Source organism: Panulirus ornatus, chromosome 15 (genome assembly GCF_036320965.1).
Source record: "Panulirus ornatus isolate Po-2019 chromosome 15, ASM3632096v1, whole genome shotgun sequence".
Taxonomy (NCBI): Eukaryota; Metazoa; Arthropoda; class Malacostraca; order Decapoda; family Palinuridae; genus Panulirus; species Panulirus ornatus.
This window is the reverse complement of record NC_092238.1, coordinates 9,201,004-9,220,718: the sequence shown is the minus strand read 5'-3', so window position 1 is coordinate 9,220,718 and position 19,715 is coordinate 9,201,004. Positions and strand designations below refer to the sequence as shown.

The following is a 19,715-nucleotide window of genomic DNA, read 5'->3' as shown; positions in this document are numbered from 1 at the left end:
CTATATAAATTTCACATTCATCCAAAATGACCCATTCATAACTTCTTTAACAAAACACTTTTTACAATTTTTACAATTCAAAGACTATTAACAATAATAACCACTTTTTACATGCACAACACAGTCAAAACTTTCTGAGTCCTTTCTCACAGATTATGTTATGAGACTTTTCTAAATAAATCTTAGACAAATAATGATAATGCTGCAAAGGACAATCTTGCATACACCCTCAGGGCAAGGGTCCAGAGACTTCTAAAACAACGTGGAACACTTTGACAGATAATATCCATAACAGGTCATGGAAACAGAGAAACTAGCAAATTATTATCATTGTACCATACTGCTTGGAGTTTACCTAATAGTATTTATAGGAGGTGCTTAACTTCTTAATCCCTCTAGATGATGATGTATGTAACCTGGATAACTCCTCTAGTTTCATGCCTCAACTTCATGGCTACCTGCTGAGCCTGGGTGGTCGCCAATGTGGCAGTGCATGATAATTTCTCCCCACAGTCAGTCATCCTCCAGCCATGCTCATGACAGCTTATTCTTGTAAGTATCCAAAAAGGTAACTTAGGGGTTTGTAGCTAGATTTAAAGGACCAGAGAGGTAATCCTGAATTACTTGACAATGATGATATATTTTTAGATCATATGGAGAGTGATTTTAAGGACAATGAGTTTTCCAGCACTGAAAGTTGACCAAGATGAGATAGGAGAAAGTGTTTCAGCAAAAGTGGAGGCAGTGTTGCTAGCACCCACTCTGAAAACAATGCTTCTTACTTGTGTAGTTGATAATTCTCTAAACTTTTATAATTTTGCTGTTATAAACTATCACATTGATCATAACAAGAAAGATTTATCATATAAGATAAAACGTAATATGTATTAATCAATAATCATCTTTTGTTGTGCAAATGAAATGAATGATGTAACAAGCAATGGCAACTCACTTGACTACCAGGCCTTACTCCTGCACATTTCAGCACATTGTACTCAAACATCTACGAAATTTCTGCACGTTATCAGAGTGAAAGCAGTGGATGACATATATTTATGCAATGATTTTCTTTTCATTGTCAAAAAGATATACGACTATATATGTAGGGTTAAATATGTTTTTTAAACAAAGCAAAAAACTGAGATACACAAGGTTGGAAAAGGGAATTAGGTGAGGAGTTAAGGGTGGAAAAGGGACTTTGGTGAGGAGTTAAGGGATTAAGTATTGGAAACAGATGGTGCCCTATCATGGTGCTACTAACAGGTGGTTCATCTGACACAGTATGGGTAGCAAGTAGTTCATCCAGTGCAGTAAAGCTAACGGATACTTTCTGACAAATAACTGAGCACTGTGCAACACTGTATATGATTCATTCCATACAACATTATCAATAAGTAGTCCACCTAATATAGTACTGTAATGAAAATATAAGGTTCACTTGATACTGTCCTGGCAACAGGCTGTGTGAATGATAACAATGGTTCAAATGGCACATTATTGGCAAAAGCTGGCTACTATGACAGTGTTCTTCCAAAATGTTCATGTGTCACCATTAACCTAATACAGCATGTGAGAGAACAAGTATTTGCCAACCATGTCTTTGTAATAGTTATCAAAATCCAAATGTATATAGGGACTCACCTGGCAGGACACTGGGGAGACAGCCAGCGCCTGTCACGCGGCATCGGTGGTCGCGGTGCCTCCTCCCGCCTATGTACACTAGAAACAAGGGCGCACGACTCATGGCTGTAGTGGCACTGCTGCGGACATCCGAGGATAGCAGACCGCAGTTGTTGCAAGTGAGGGAACTCTTGAAAAGTTGCACTCATTCACTTAACACTATTCTAGCCTTCCTTACATTTCGCACGTAACACTCACACCCTGTTTATGTCAACAGCATTACTCTTCGACAAAAACAAATGCATTTTGTCGAGTACTGCATTCCCAAGCCTGGCATTATCACCAACAAACCAAAAAAATATTTTTGTCCAACGAACACAATGTATACAGTCAGACGGGTTCCTTTTCCGCCTCTTTGTCTTCTGTTACTTCCTCCTCCTCCTCCTCCTCTTTCTTCTGACCATAGCCTGGATGTTCACTAATGGAATAATAGTGACCATTATATACCACTCCGAGTTCTCTTAGAGTATCGCCTCGGATTGTAGCTTTGATTGTCCAGTTAAAAATATCTTCCTCTTCTGCCTCACGATCTAATTTTTCTACATCAATTATTTTGGAAGATAGTCGATCAAGGATTACCCCTATGTCCTTGATAGAGAGGTGCTTCTTTGTGTCGACGGAAAGCTGATCAGTGAGCAAGAGGAACTTCTCAGTTGTGTGTGCCTCCTCATCGTTAGTTGTATTTTCTGTTTCTGACTCAGAGCTCTCCTGTTCTGTCCTCGGTTTCTCCAAATTGGCCGACCGGTAATCAGCCAGGAAGCGTACATGAGAACCACCTTTTTGGGGCTGTACAACAGCAGCTGCAGCCTGAGATGCTACTTGGCCAGCCTGAGCAGCCTTGCTACTAGGACTCTGGCTGCTAGGATGAGGGTGGTGGTGACCCGGACGTCTCTCTTGAGTAGCTTCCTGGACAGGGGATGTGGCTACAGCTTTATGTACCTGAAATTATGATGTTACTATTAATAACATGCTTAGATTATTTTCTACTGTATTGTTTATAGTGACTACAACCTCAAGCTTGTGATGGCTACAGGCACTGGCACAAACCTTTCCATGGCCCAGATCACGGGCAGTGGCCTCATACGTGACACACCAACCATCCACATGCTCAACTACAGACAAGACAGTAAAGTATGGATCACAGGCAAAGGAATCCAAGGGTTTGCCGACATGTTGGGGCTACAAACTGATAGCTAAACATGAGCAGAAACGATGAATGAAAAAACAAATTTCATACAATGAATGTGAACAAGGGATAAGAGTCTCATGGCAGTTTTGTACACAAATTAATTTCAGTTTACTAGTTCTTAAAAACAGTGGTTTATCATAATAACACGTGTGTAGAATATCTAACTTGTGGTTCCAGGAATGCCAGAGTCCTTGACACAAAGCTGCTTCATACGTTTCAGTGCATCATAACAGAATATATATATATATATATATATATATATATATATATATATATATATATATATATATATATATATATATATATGAATAAGCGTTAAAATCAGGGAAACAGTATCAGCTGTAGTGGCTGCCCCAGAATGTCGGCTGCTTGGTGGAAAGTCTTGGACAAAAATTACCTAAGTTAGCGAAGCTGAGGTGAATCATGGGCCATTGGGGTCACATCAGGTCGCTTGTTTCGGGTCTCTCGACAACCAACATCAGACGGCAAGTGAGAGGAAGCAACAAGAAAGAGGGCTTTAGCCAGAGCCTGTCGACCACGGGCTTTGTGGTCCTAAATGTTGGCATCACCTTCCAGGAACCAAGCAGGTGGGCATCATTACATACACCCAACTTTTTTCTTCAGACAGTTTTTGTTGATTCATCTTCTTTAAAGTTACAAGAAATGGCAAAAAATGAATATCAAGAATGAATTTATCATTTCTTTGAATATGGAGAGTGACTATCTGAATTTCTGAGAGATTAGCCCTTAGTCACAGCTACATATTTACCCAGATGTTTGGCTTTCAACTGTCTTTAAGAGATGGTAGACTCTACACTCAGTGCTTCTTTTCCACATACAACAACCATTTAAAATGCTGACTTCCAAAGGAGCATACAGTCTTTCATTATTTAAGTAATTCATCTGATGGTATATAACAAATTAACCATTTATAAGAATAACAGCAAAGAAGGCTTCCTCAAGCATTAGTCATCTCCACACTATACATTGCAGAGTGAGCTAGAGTCAGTGTCATCTCAGTAAGAACAAAAGTTCAAAATGATGATCTTTTAGTGCTCCTTTATTAGTTGTGTGTTCTTGATGAAAGATAAAAATTGAAAGTGAAAACATTTATCATTCCTGGAAAGCGTACCAAACTATTAACAACTACATTCAAAAGTATCTAAATAGCATCCAGAAACACCTACAAATGACCTCTACTTCTTGGACATGAGCAGCAACTGAAGACCTTAGCTGGAGATGCATTTAGAATCATTCCCTATTTAACCTCAAGGAAAGGATGAAATTTATGCTGGACCATTATCTCTGATATATATGAGGTCAAAATTACTGTATTTATTTTGTGAAAGCTGAATTATTATTGTTCTCATCAGAACACATTACAAAATTGACAAGAGGATTAACAGTTTGTCATCTACAGACATTACTGTCTACTGCCATTTTTGTTCTCTAGCATTTGTTTTCTAAGCATATGGTAAAGCTAACAAAGACTAATTTTCCAACTTGGACTTAAGCCCCCAAAGAGCGAGGCAAATAAATGAAAGATAGCGTGTGCTGTTATGCAGCCGAGCAGTTTAGCTATAAGCAGTTCAACTTCTTAGGCATGACTGCATTGTTTGGCACCTCAGTTTACTTTCAAACATTATGAATAAATACATATGCTGGGGTGAACAGTTCATATCAACTACACTGCCAGAAACAAGTTATTTCCCTTTTTTGCAGCTTTATAATTATTCCGTTACAAGACTTCAAATTTTTATGTTTAGTATGACATAAAGCACAATGATTTGAAGCACCAATATTTGCCAGAAATAATTTCTGTGGAGTCTTTTCATTGCAGAACAAAGTTTTTACATCTCTGTTGCATCTATATGTTAGCATGCATCACATTCAAACCAAAAGTAAAAAGGAAATGCAGACGTTTTTGAAAAATGTGAAAAAAAAAATGAATACTGAAATTTCAAAGTGAGCAATTGTTGATGTGGCCAAGACTAATCTATTTCTACTAACCTCTAGTAATGATATAACCAATATGTTGAAAGGAAACAGAACAAACAAAATAATAAATAAAAGGAAATTTAGCTACACATAAGTAAACATAAAATGGTTATATGTTTTACAGTGTTAGTAACGACAGTAAAAATATACATAGGGTGCTATATAAACATCTCTGAATATGTAATAATAATAATAATGATATTAATAATAATAATAATAATAATAATAATAATAATAATAATAATAATAATAATAATGATAATAATAATGGTAATTGTTATCATTATCACCAATATTATCATACTGCATATCAAAAAAAGAAACAAATTAAGTAATAAAAATGATGTGTAAATTACAGGTGAATATTGTAAACATCAAAATAAATCATTATAATGAAAAGTAAAACTAGTAATATCTTCCATCTCATAATCTCTCAGGTTGAGTATTAGTCTACATCTGCTTAACTTATCAGCGTGAAGCTAAACCTAGTCTATCAAACGGCCACAAAGTCAGCACCATATTGTTTTTGGAGGACAGTTTTGATGGTCATATAGAGTCTATTTTTAAGTAAAAGTGACATGAATTGAAGTGTTTTGGTAAATTCATGTGGTTATTTAAGTGTATAGCCTAAAGGAAAATGGATGTTACAAAAAAATCCAGAATTATAGAGTACTGCATTTAACAAGATTAAACCACTTTAAAGCATATCTTCCTTCTCTGCTTTATTCAAAAGCCATCAACTAATGGTGAAATGTACTCTAACAGTTAGTATGTTAATTGGGGATGAAAGGTAGCTGGCACTGAACTACAGTCTTCACTACAAACATAGCCCTTGGTACATAAGCTGGCACTACAGCAAAATAGCTGGCACAAGAGTCAGGACTGAATGAGGGCTCTCAAGTTGGTACTGATTCAGAGCAGCTACATAAAAACAGGCAATGCATCAAATCTTCAGCACAAAAGTTAGCATTGCATCAAAGCTCCTAGCACAGGAGTTGTTAATGCACCTCATTTCCATAGCAAAAGATTTAGTTTATTATTGTATCTACCCTATGTTAATGATCCATAAAAAAGGAGTTGGTTCTTCAAAAGAGCCCCTGAAACAGGAGCCTTAAGCCCAGGATTCAGTAATACAATGGAACTTCTGTCATAAAATTTTGGACTGCATCACCATCCCTAACAGCAGAGTTGGCATTACATCAGAACCCTTAAGGCCACTTGGAAATGCATCAAATTCTTTGATACTCAAGTTGGCACTATAGTAGAGACCCTAACACTTGAGGGTGCACTGTATCAGAAACCATGGAACAAGAGTTGGCACTGTATGGAAGAACAAACAATGTATCAGAGCACCAAAAGGATCATCACTGTGTAACAGCATGGACTGCATCAGAAACCCTAGCACAAAATGTGCCATTACAACAAACTTTTTGGCACACGAGCTGGCACTCTGTTATAAATCCTATTAGAAGGAATGGTAGTGAATCAGGGCCACTGACACATGAGACAGCATTGCCTATCACTGCAAAATCTTAAGATACTTAGAACAGAATATGAGCACTTACAAGTCAATAATAGACTGCCTTTAAAAAAAATCTTAACTTCATCATACAGAAAAATAAGTAACACCTACTTCATGAAAAACATGATAATGGTGTGTCAAGAACTACACAAGGACCTTAAAGTATGTGTGTTAAATATCAAACCAAGGACGAAAAGTAACAAAACATCCATCTCCAAAAAGTCTTTCAAAATCCCTTAAAAAGGAGGCATGGACTTACTGTGAGAAACAAATATTTGCTTTTAGTTTGTTGAACATACAAACTATAAAAAAGTCAGACAGAAAGCACACACACACATTTAAGCACAGTACTTCCTCCCCTCTCATTTTTAATTTTCCAAAAGAAGGAACAGAGAAGGGGGCCAAGTGAGGATATTCCCTCGAAGGCTCAGTCCTCTGTTCTTAACGCTACCTTGCTAACACGGGAAATGGCGAATAGTATTAAAAAAAAACAAAATATATATATATATATATATGTATATATATATATATATTTCTTTTTTTCTTTCATACTATTCGCCATTTCCCGCATTAGCGAGGTTGCGTTAAGAACAAAGGACTGGACCTTTGAGGGAATATCCTCAAATGGCCCCCTTCTCTGTCCTTTCTTTTGGAAAATTAAAAAAAAAACGAGAGGGGAGGATTTCCAGCCCCCCGCTCCCTTCCCTTTTAGTCGCCTTCTACGACACGCAGGGAATACGTGGGAAGTATTCTTTCTCCCCTATCCCCAGGGATATATATATATATATATATATATATATATATATATATATATATATATATATATATATATATATATATTTTTTTTTTTTTTTTTTTTCTTTAAATTTTCCAAAAGAAGGAACAGAGGGGGCCAGGTATTCAAAAAAAGGCCCAGTCCTCTGTTCCTAACGCTACCTCGCTAACGCGGGAAATGGCGAATAGTTTAAAAGAAAAAAAAAGAATATATATATATATATATATATATATATATATATATATATAAAATCCCAGGGGATAGGAGAGAAAGAATACTGCACACACATTCCCTGCGTGTCATAGGTGAGTAAAAGGAGCCGGAGTGGGTGGCTGGAATTCTTCCCTTCCTGTATTACTTTTCAAAAAAAAAGAATAAAGCAAGGAGCTAAATGAAGAATTTTTCCTATCAAGAATCTGTTACCTGTTCTATATATATATATATATATATATATATATATATATATATATATATATATATATATATATATATATTTATTTATTTATTTATTTATTTTGCTTTGTCGCTGTCTTCCGCGTTTGCGAGGTAGTGCAAGGAAACAGACGAAAGAAATGGCCCAACCCACCCCCATACACAATGTATATACATACACGTCCACACACGCAAATATACATACCTATACATCTCAATGTACACATATATATATACACACACAGACACATACATATATACCCATGCACACAATTCACATTGTCTGCCTTTATTCATTCCCATTGCCACCTCGCCACACATGGAATACCATCCCCCTCCCCCCTCATGTGTGCGAAGTAGCACTAGGAAAAGACAACAAAGGCCACATTCGTTCACACTCAGTCTCTAGCTGTCATGCAATAATGCCCGAAACCACAGCTCCCCCTCCACATCCAGGCCCCACACAACTTTCCCTGGTTTACCCCAGACGCTTCACATGCCCTGGTTCAATCCACTGACAGCACGTCAACCCCGACATACCACATCGATCCAATTCACTCAATTCCTTGCCCTCCTTTCACCCTCCTGCATGTTCAGACCCCGATCACACAAAATCTTTTTCACTCCATCTTTCCACCTCCTATTTGGTTTCCCAATTCTCCTCGTTCCCTCCACCTCCGACACATATATCCTCTTGGTCAATCTTTCCTCACTCATTCTCTCCATGTGCCCAAACCATTTCAAAACACCCTCTTCTGCTCTCTCAACCACGCTCTTTTTATTTCCACACATCTCTCTTACCCTTACATTAATTACTCGATCAAACCACCTCACTCCACACATTGTCCTCAAACATCTCATTTCCAGCACATCCACCCTCCTACTCACAACTCTATCCATAGCCCACGCCTCGCAACCATACAACATTGTTGGAACCACTATTCCTTCAAATATACCCATTTTTGCTTTCCGAGATAATGTTCTCGACTTCCATACATTCTTCAAGGCTCCCAGGATTTTCGCCCCCTCCCCCACCCTATGATTCACTTCCGCTTCCATGGTTCCATCCGCTGCCAGATCCACTCCCAGATATCTAAAACACTTTAATTCCTCCAGTTTTTCTCCATTCAAACTTACCTCCCAATTGACTTGACCCTCAACCCTACTGTACCTAATAACCTTGCTCTTATTCACATTTACTCTCAACTTTCTTCTTTCACACACTTTACCAAACTCAGTCACCAGCTTCTGCAGTTTCTCACATGAATCAGCCACCAGCGCTGTGTCATCAGCGAACAACAACTGACTCACTTCCCAAGCTCTCTCACCCACAACAGACTTCATACTTGCCTCTCTTTCCAAAACTCTTGCATTCACCTCCCTAACAACCCCATCCATAAACAAATTAAACAACCATGGAGACATCACACACCCCTGCCGCAAACCTACATTCACTGAGAACCAATCACTTTCCTCTCTTCCTACCCGTACACATGCCTTACATCCTCGATAAAAACTTTTCACTGCTTCTAACAACTTTCCTCCCACACCATATATTCTTAATACCTTCCACAGAGCATCTCTATCAACTCTATCATATGGATAACATATATATGTCTGATATATATATATATATATATATATATATATATATATATATATATATATATATATATATATATATATATTTTTTTTTCAAACTATTCGCCATTTCCCGCGTTAGCGAGGTAGCGTTAAGAACAGAGAACTGGGCCATTGAGGGAATATCCTCACCTGGCCCCCTTCTCTGTTCCTTCTTTTGGAAAATTAAAAAAAATTGAGAGGGGAGGATTTCCAGCCCCCCGCTCCCTTCCCTTTTAGTCGCCTTCTACGACACGCAGGGAATACGTGGGAAGTATTTAATGTATGTATGATTCATGGTGAGGTGCCTGAGGATTGGCAGAATGCTTGCATAGTGCCATTGTACAAAGGCAAAGGGGATAAGAGTGAGTGCTCAAATTACAGAGGTATATGATTGTTGAGTATTCCTGGTAAATTATATGGGAGGGTATTGATTGAGAGGGTGAAGGCATGTACAGAGCATCAGATTGGGGAAGAGCAGTGTGGTTTCAGAAGTGGTAGAGGATGTGTGGATCAGGTGTTTGCTTTGAAGAATGTATGTGAGAAATACTTAGAAAAGCAAATGGATTTGTATGTAGCATTTATGGATCTAGAGAAGGCATATGATAGAGTTGATAGAGATGCTCTGTGGAAGGTATTAAGAATATATGGTGTGGGAGGCAAGTTGTTAGAAGCAGTGAAAAGTTTTTATCGAGGATGTAAGGCATGTGTACGTGTAGGAAGAGAGGAAAGTGATTGGTTCTCAGTGAATGTAGGCTTGCGGCAGGGGTGTGTGATGTCTCCATGGTTGTTTAATTTGTTTATGGATGGGGTTGTTAGGGAAGTGAATGCAAGAGTTTTGGAAAGAGGGGCTAGTATGCAGTCTGTTGTGGATGAGAGAGCTTGGGAAGTGAGTCAGTTGTTGTTCGCTGATGATACAGCGCTGGTGGCTGATTCATGTGAGAAACTGCAGAAGCTGGTGACTGAGTTTGGTAAAGTGTGTGAAAGAAGAAAGTTGAGAGTAAATGTGAATAAGAGCAAGGTTATTAGGTACAGTAGGGTTGAGGGTCAAGTCAACTGGGAGGTAAGTTTGAATGGAGAAAAACTGGAGGACGTGAAGTGTTTTAGATATCTGGGAGTGGATTTGGCAGCGGATGGAACCATGGAAGTGGAAGTGAATCATAGGGTGTGGGAGGGGACGAAAGTTCTGGGAACCTTGGAGAACGTTTGGAAGTCGAGAACACTATCTCGGGAAGCAAAAATGGATATGTTTGAAGGAATAGTGGTTCCAACAATGTTGTATGGTTGTGAGGCATGGGCTATGGATAGAGTTGTGCGCAGGAGGGTGGATGTGCTGGAAATGAGATGTTTGAGGACAATATGTGGTGTGAGGTGGTTTGATCGAGTAAGTAATGTAAGGGTAAGAGAATTGTGTGGAAATAAAAAGAGTGTGGTTGAGAGAGCAGAAGAGGGTGTTTTGAAATGGTTTGGTCACATGGAGAGAATGAGTGAGGAAAGATTGACCAAGAGGATATATGTGTCAGAGGTGGAGGGAACAAGGAGAAGTGGGAGACCAAATTGGAGGTGGAAAGATGGAGTGAAAAAGATTTTGAGTGATCGGGGCCTGAACATGCAGGAGGGTGAAAGGCGTGCAAGGAACAGTGAATTGGAAAGATGTGGTATACTGGGGTCGACGTGCTGTCAATGGATTGAACCAGGGCATGTGAAGCGTCTGGGGTAAACCATGGAAAGTTGTGTGGGGCCTGGATGTGGAAAGGGAGCTGTGGTTTCGGTGCATTATTACATGACAGCTAGAGACTGAGTGTGAACGAATGTGGCCTTTGTTGTCTTTTCCTAATGCTACCGTGCACACATGAGGGGGAAGGGGATGTTATTCCATGTATGATGAGGTGGCGATGGGAATGAATAAAGGCAGACACGTGTGAATTGTGTGCATGTGTATTATGTATATGTTTGTGTGTGTATATATATGTGTACATTGAGATGTATGGGTATGTATATTTGCGTGTGGGGACGTGTATGTATATACATGTGTATGGGGGTGGGTTGGGCCATTTCTTTCGTCTGTTTCCTTGCGCTACGTCCCAAATGCTGGAGACAGCGACAAAGCAAATAAAAAAAAAATTATATATATATATATATATATATATATATATATATATATATATACATATATATATATATATATATATATATATATATATATATATATATATATATATATATGGCTGATTCATGTGAGAAACTGCAGAAGCTGGTGACTGAGTTTGGTAAAGTGTGTGGAAGAAGAAAGTTAAGAGTAAATGTGAATAAGGGCAAGGTTATTAGGTACAGTAGGGTTGAGGGTCAAGTCAATTGGGAGGTGAGTTTAAATGGAGAAAAACTGGAGGAAGTGAAGTGTTTTAGATATCTGGGAGTGGATCTGGCAGCGGATGGAACCATGGAAGCGGAAGTGGATCATAGGGTGGGGGAGGGGGCGAAAATTCTGGGGGCCTTGAAGAATGTGTGGAAGTCGAGAACATTATCTCGGAAAGCAAAAATGGGTAAGTTTGAAGGAATAGTGGTTCCAACAATGTTGTATGGTTGCGAGGCGTGGGCTATGGATAGAGTTGTGCGCAGGAGGATGGATGTGCTGGAAATGAGATGTTTGAGGACAATGTGTGGTGTGAGGTGGTTTGATCGAGTGAGTAACGTAAGGGTAAGAGAGATGTGTGGAAATAAAAAGAGCGTGGTTGAGAGAGCAGAAGAGGGTGTTTTGAAGTGGTTTGGGCACATGGAGAGGATGAGTGAGGAAAGATTGACCAAGAGGATATATGTGTCGGAGGTGGAGGGAGCAAGGAGAAGAGGGAGACCAAATTGGAGGTGGAAAGATGGAGTGAAAAAGATTTTGTGTGATCGGGGCCTGAACATGCAGGAGGGTGAAAGGAGGGCAAGGAATAGAGTGAATTGGAGCGATGTGGTATACCGGGGTTGACGTGCTGTCAGTGGATTGAATCAAGGCATGTGAAGCGTCTGGGGTAAACCATGGAAAGCTGTGTAGGTATGTATATTTGCATCTTTCATACTACTATTCGCCATTTCCCGCATTAACAAGGTAGCGTTAAGAACAGAGGACTGGGCCTCTGAGGGAATATCCTCACCTGGCCTCATTCTCTGTTCCTTCTTTTGGAAAACTAAAAAAAAACGAGAGGGGAGGATTTCCAGCCCCCCGCTCCCTCCCCTTTTAGTCGCCTTCTACGACACGCAGGGAATACGTGGGAAGTATTCTTTCTCCCCTATCCCCAGGGATAATATATATATATATATATATATATATATATATATATATATATATATATATATATATATATATATTTTTTTTTTTTTTTTTTTTTTTTTTTTTTTTTTTTATATACTTTGTCGCTGTCTCCCGCGTTTGCGAGGTAGCGCAAGGAAACAGATGAAAGAAATGGCCCAACCCCCCCCCCATACACATGTACATACGTCCACACACGCAAATATACATACCTACACAGCTTTCCATGGTTTACCCCAGACGCTTCACATGCCTTGATTCAATCCACTGACAGCACGTCAACCCCTGTATACCACATCGCTCCAATTCACTCTATTCCTTGCCCTCCTTTCACCCTCCTGCATGTTCAGGCCCCGATCACACAAAATCTTTTTCACTCCATCTTTCCACCTCCAATTTGGTCTCCCTCTTCTCCTCGTTCCCTCCACCTCCGACACATATATCCTCTTGGTCAATCTTTCCTCACTCATTCTCTCCATGTGCCCAAACCATTTCAAAACACCCTCTTCTGCTCTCTCAACCACGCTCTTTTTATTTCCACACATCTCTCTTACCCTTACGTTACTCACTCGCTCAAACCACCTCACACCACACATTGTCCTCAAACATCTCATTTCCAGCACATCCATCCTCCTGCGCACATCTCTATCCATAGCCCACGCCTCGCAACCATACAACATTGTTGGAACCACTATTCCTTCAAACATACCCATTTTTGCTTTCTGAGATAATGTTCTCGACTTCCACACATTTTTCAAGGCTCCCAAAATTTTCGCCCCCTCCCCCACCCTATGATCCACTTCCGCTTCCATGGTTCCATCCGCTGCCAGATCCACTCCCAGATATCTAAAACACTTCACTTCCTCCAGTTTTTCTCCATTCAAACTCACCTCCCAATTGACTTGACCCTCACCCCTACTGTACCTAATAACCTTGCTCTTATTCACATTTACTCTTAACTTTCTTCTTCCACACACTTTACCAAACTCAGTCACCAGCTTCTGCAGTTTCTCACATGAATCAGCCACCAGCGCTGTATCATCAGCGAACAACAACTGACTCACTTCCCAAGCTCTCTCATCCCCAACAGACTTCATACTTGCCCCTCTTTCCAGGACTCTTGCATTTACCTCCCTAACAACCCCATCCATAAACAAATTAAACAACCATGGAGACATCACACACCCCTGCCGCAAACCTACATTCACTGAGAACCAATCACTTTCCTCTCTTCCTACACGTACACATGCCTTACATCCTCGATAAAAACTTTTCACTGCTTCTAACAACTTGCCTCCCACACCATATATTCTTAATACCTTCCACAGAGCATCTCTATCAACTCTATCATATGCCTTCTCCAGATCCATAAATGCTACATACAAATCCATTTGCTTTTCTAAGTATTGTTGACTGGTTGGTAAGGTTATTTAATGTATGTATGACTCATGGTGAGGTGCCTGAGGATTGGCGGAATGCGTGCATAGTGCCATTGTACAAAGGCAAAGGGGATAAGAGTGAGTGCTCAAATTACAGAGGTATAAGTTTGTTGAGTATTCCTGGTAAATTATATGGGAGGGTATTGATTGAGAGGGTGAAGGCATGTACAGAGCATCAGATTGGGGAAGAGCAGTGCGGTTTCAGAAGTGGTAGAGGATGTGTGGATCAGGTGTTTGCTTTGAAGAATGTATGTGATATATATATATATATATATATATATATATATATATATATATATATATATATATATATATATATTTTATCATACTTAACTGCCGTCTCCCACTTTAGCGAGGTAGCACAAGGAAACAGATGAGAAATGGCCTAACCCACCCACATACACATGTATATACATACATATACATTCCAATGTATACATACATATACATACACAGAAATTTACATATATACACATGTACATATTCATACTTGCTGCCTTCAACCATTCCCTGATCTATGGAATGACTAGACATAGTAAATCCAACTTTACGCAAATTCTCTCATACCTTAAACACAATATTCATTGAAGACAGATAAGTTTACATCAGTAAGGGAAATGCTAAGTTGCACATAAGGAGTAATATAGCATATGAGATGTATTAGGTGGGAAGCATCTTCCCAAAAGCATGTGTCTTAAGTTAACCATGATGCAGTTCTGCTGCCCTGTTTCAGAACTTTAAGTGACTTTAAGTGTAAATATCCCCCTTATTTCTAACTCATAATGACTAAAAAACACTCTAACCCTTGCACATCTTTCACCCTCCTACATGTTCAGGCCTTGATTGCTCAAAATGTTTTTCATTTCATCCTTCTATTCCCAATTTGGTCTCCCCATTCTTCCTTGTTCCCACCACCTCTGAAACATATATCTTCTCTGTCAACCTTTCCTCACTCATATTCTTTGTATGTCAAACAAGTTTAGCACAGCTTCCTCTGCTCTGTTAATCCCATTCTTTTTATTACCACACATCTCTTTTACCCTGTTATTTCTTACTTGATTAAAACACCTCATAACACATATTGTCTTGAGCTCCAACATTTCATTTTCAACACATCCACCTTTCTCTGCACACCCTTATCTATAGCCCATGCCTCATATCCCTATAATATTGTTGGGACAACTATTTCTTCAAACATACCCATTTTTGCCCTCTCAGATAACTTTCTTTCCACACATTTTTCAGTGCACCCAGAACCTTTGCCACCTCCCCAACTTGATGACTCACTTCCGCTTCCATTAGCTGCCCTGTTCATTCCCAGATATCTAAAACACCTCCCTGCCAATTTTTCTATATTCAAAATCATATCCCAAACTAACCTGTCCCTCAACCCTGCTGAATGTAATACCTCATCGTGAAGGTCCTTTCATATGCAGATGACCTCACAATCACATAACAACACCCCAAACAACATAGTTGTAACATCTAATATGCAGCACTACTTTTCACAATTGTAACAAGGCTCATCCAGAACAGAATGTCTGCATCTTCACAGAAGTCTTCAGTCACTCTTCAGCTCAAACCCTTCAGTCACCCTGTATGAACAGCTTCCCTTCACTGAACAAAACACCAACACATCTGGAAATTTACCAACTTATCATCCACCATTAGATTCTCCAACTCTCCTTCCTTTCACATTGTATCACTGATGTCAGCTGTACCCAAACTCCTTGAAAAACTGAACCAAAACAGAGTCACACAAAAATGTCCCAACCAGCATAGCCTTAGACCCAATATTTTCTTTACTACATTTCGCTTGGACCTCATACAACTCAACCTGGACAGATTTAACCAACTACAACCCCAATCCCACACAGTATGTGTGGCAAAAATGTCTGGTTTGGTTTCTTTGTTCCTTGAGATGTGTAACTTCTGGAAAGAACTTTATGTTGAATTTTTTTCTATGCCCTTGTGGGAAGTACTTTTTACAAGCTTGGTTGGAGATGTTAGTGAGGTGTGAGACAGCATGATTTAAGGATGGAAAATCATATAAATATGCTGAAGTTTGGGGCTTTGTTTTCATGTACTGCATTACACCTGGCCAATTTGCATTCCACTAGTTTGCGTAAGTCTTTTTAATTGTTGTATGGATTGGGTAAGTCAGGAGGAGTGTTAATAGGATGGGCAGGTTTTCAAAGAACAGTTCATATAGCATGCTCTAAGTGGTCTGTATGAATAGGGTTGCTGAGTAGATTATGATGCCTGGCAAGGCTGGGTGCTGAAGCTGGTGGGTTGGGAGTCTGGCTAGCTGGTTGTGTAAGGTGAGGATATTGAGAGGTTGCAGTTAGTTTATGAGAAGTTCACCTCAGAGATCTTGGCTGTGAGTGCTGAGCCAAGTGGTAAGGTATGATGGGCAGGTCATAAAGTTGGGGAGTATGTCTGAAGGGTATTATGTTAGTACTGTGAAATTCAATACTAAAGGACTGTATATCTAAGGGGTTGTCTCTGTCTATGAGCTGCTTTGTGGAGTTAGATGTAATGGAGAAAGGTAAGGTTTTGTGGAGGAGTATTATGAGTTCTTGCTTTGTTATGTGTCTTCTCTTATGGCTGTGAAGCTGTAAAAAGGTAGGATGAAGGCCTTGGATGTAAAATCTAGTTTCCTCAACAAGGGGTATGTAGATGGTGTACTCTTGGAGATGGTTGAATATTTTTTCCACATTTATTTCTGATGCCACTGGCCATGAGTTGCAGGATATTTAGTTTCTTACAGGGATTCTGTGGAGTAGAATGGTTTGTTTGCTTATTTCTGATATGACCACTCTCCAATACAACTTAGCAGGTACACTCAATAAAAATATCTCTGTAATTTGAACTCTCATCTTTGTCCCATTACCCATTACGAAGTGGCACTGTAAATGCATTCTGCAAATCTTTAGGTGTACTACCATGATCCAAACTTTATATATATATATATATATATAAATATATATATATATATATTTTCTTTTTTTTCATACAAATTTGCCATTTTCCATGTTAGTAAGGTAGCACTAAGAACAGATTACTAAGCCTTAGAGGGAATATTTTCACTTGGCCTCCTCTGTTCCTTCTTTTGGAAAATTAAAAAAAGGGAAAGGAGGTTTTGAAGCTCCCCCACTTCCTCCCTTTTAGTCGCCTTCTGTGACACGCGACAAAGTATAATAACAAAAAAATAATATTTTTTTTTTTTTTTTTTTTTTTTTTTTTTATACTTTGTCGCTGTCTCCCGCGTTTGCGAGGTAGCGCAAGGAAACAGACGAAAGAAATGGCCCAACCCCCCCCCCATACACATGTACATACGTCCACACACGCAAATATACATACCTACACAGCTTTCCATGGTTTACCCCAGACGCTTCACATGCCTTGATTCAATCCACTGACAGCACGTCAACCCCTGTATACCACATCGCTCCAATTCACTCTATTCCTTGCCCTCCTTTCACCCTCCTGCATGTTCAGGCCCCGATCACACAAAATCTTTTTCACTCCATCTTTCCACCTCCAATTTGGTCTCCCTCTTCTCCTCGTTCCCTCCACCTCCGACACATATATCCTCTTGGTCAATCTTTCCTCACTCATTCTCTCCATGTGCCCAAACCATTTCAAAACACCCTCTTCTGCTCTCTCAACCACGCTCTTTTTATTTCCACACATCTCTCTTACCCTTACGTTACTCACTCGCTCAAACCACCTCACACCACACATTGTCCTCAAACATCTCATTTCCAGCACATCCATCCTCCTGCGCACATCTCTATCCACAGCCCACGCCTCGCAACCATACAACATTGTTGGAACCACTATTCCTTCAAACATACCCACTTTTGCTTTCCGAGATAATGTTCTCGACTTCCACACATTTTTCAAGGCTCCCAAAATTTTCGCCCCCTCCCCCACCCTATGATCCACTTCCGCTTCCATGGTTCCATCCGCTGACAGATCCACTCCCAGATATCTAAAACACTTCACTTCCTCCAGTTTTTCTCCATTCAAACTCACCTCCCAATTGACTTGACCCTCACCCCTACTGTACCTAATAACCTTGCTCTTATTCACATTTACTCTTAACTTTCTTCTTCCACACACTTTACCAAACTCAGTCACCAGCTTCTGCAGTTTCTCACATGAATCAGCCACCAGCGCTGTATCATCAGCGAACAACAACTGACTCACTTCCCAAGCTCTCTCATCCCCAACAGACTTCATACTTGCCCCTCTTTCCAGGACTCTTGCATTTACCTCCCTAACAACCCCATCCATAAACAAATTAAACAACCATGGAGACATCACACACCCCTGCCGCAAACCTACATTCACTGAGAACCAATCACTTTCCTCTCTTCCTACACGTACACATGCCTTACATCCTCGATAAAAACTTTTCACTGCTTCTAACAACTTGCCTCCCACACCATATATTCTTAATACCTTCCACAGAGCATCTCTATCAACTCTATCATATGCCTTCTCCAGATCCATAAATGCTACATACAAATCCATTTGCTTTTCTAAGTATTTCTCACATACATTCTTCAAAGCAAACACCTGATCCACACATCCTCTACCACTTCTGAAACCGCACTGCTCTTCCCCAATCTGATGCTCTGTACATGCCTTCACCCTCTCAATCAATACCCTCCCATATAATTTACCAGGAATACTCAACAAACTTATACCTCTGTAATTTGAGCACTCACTCTTATCCCCTTTGCCTTTGTACAATGGCACTATGCACGCATTCCGCCAATCCTCAGGCACCTCACCATGAGTCATACATACATTAAATAACCTTACCAACCAGTCAACAATACAGTCACCCCCCTTTTTAATAAATTCCACTGCAATACCATCCAAACCTGCTGCCTTGCCGGCTTTCATCTTCCGCAAAGCTTTTACTACCTCTTCTCTGTTTACCAAATCATTTTCCCTAACCCTCTCACTTTGCACACCACCTCGACCAAAACACCCTATATCTGCCACTCTGTCATCAGACACATTCAACAAACCTTCAAAATACTCATTCCATCTCCTTCTCACATCACCGCTACTTGTTATCACCTCCCCATTTACGCCCTTCACTGAAGTTCCCATTTGCTCCCTTGTCTTACGCACCCTATTTACCTCCTTCCAGAACATCTTTTTATTCTCCCTAAAATTTACTGATAGTCTCTCACCCCAACTCTCATTTGCCCTTTTTTTCACCTCTTGCACCTTTCTCTTGACCTCCTGTCTCTTTCTTTTATACTTCTCCCACTCAATTGCATTTTTTCCCTGCAAAAATCGTCCAAATGCCTCTCTCTTCTCTTTCACTAATACTCTTACTTCTTCATCCCACCACTCACTACCCTTTCTAAACAGCCCACCTCCCACTCTTCTCATGCCACAAGCATCTTTTGCGCAATCCATCACTGATTCCCTAAATACATCCCATTCCTCCCCCACTCCCCTTACTTCCATTGTTCTCACCTTTTTCCATTCTGTACACAGTCTCTCCTGGTACTTCCCCACACAGGTCTCCTTCCCAAGCTCACTCACTCTCACCACCTTCTTCACCCCAACATTCACTCCTCTTTTCTGAAAACCCATACTAATCTTCACCTTAGCCTCCACAAGATAATGATCAGACATCCCTCCAGTTGCACCTCTCAGCACATTAACATCCAAAAGTCTCTCTTTCGCACGCCTGTCAATTAACACGTAATCCAATAACGCTCTCTGGCCAT

The 19,715-nt window shown here is 39.9% G+C and overlaps 1 protein-coding gene across 6 annotated transcripts in view; it reads right to left on the bottom strand.

The window, feature by feature from the left end:
• The window catches only part of Drep2 (DNA fragmentation factor-related protein 2), a 282,308-nt gene that overhangs the window by 42,717 nt on the left and 219,876 nt on the right, over window positions 1–19,715 (bottom strand). For all 6 annotated transcript variants that reach the window (XM_071670467.1, XM_071670463.1, XM_071670465.1 and 3 more), the window contains one exon: window positions 1,642–2,619. In XM_071670467.1, the coding sequence (XP_071526568.1) occupies window positions 2,011–2,619 (609 nt within the window). In that variant the 3' untranslated portion in view covers window positions 1,642–2,010. The remainder of the gene's footprint in view (window positions 1–1,641; window positions 2,620–19,715) is intronic.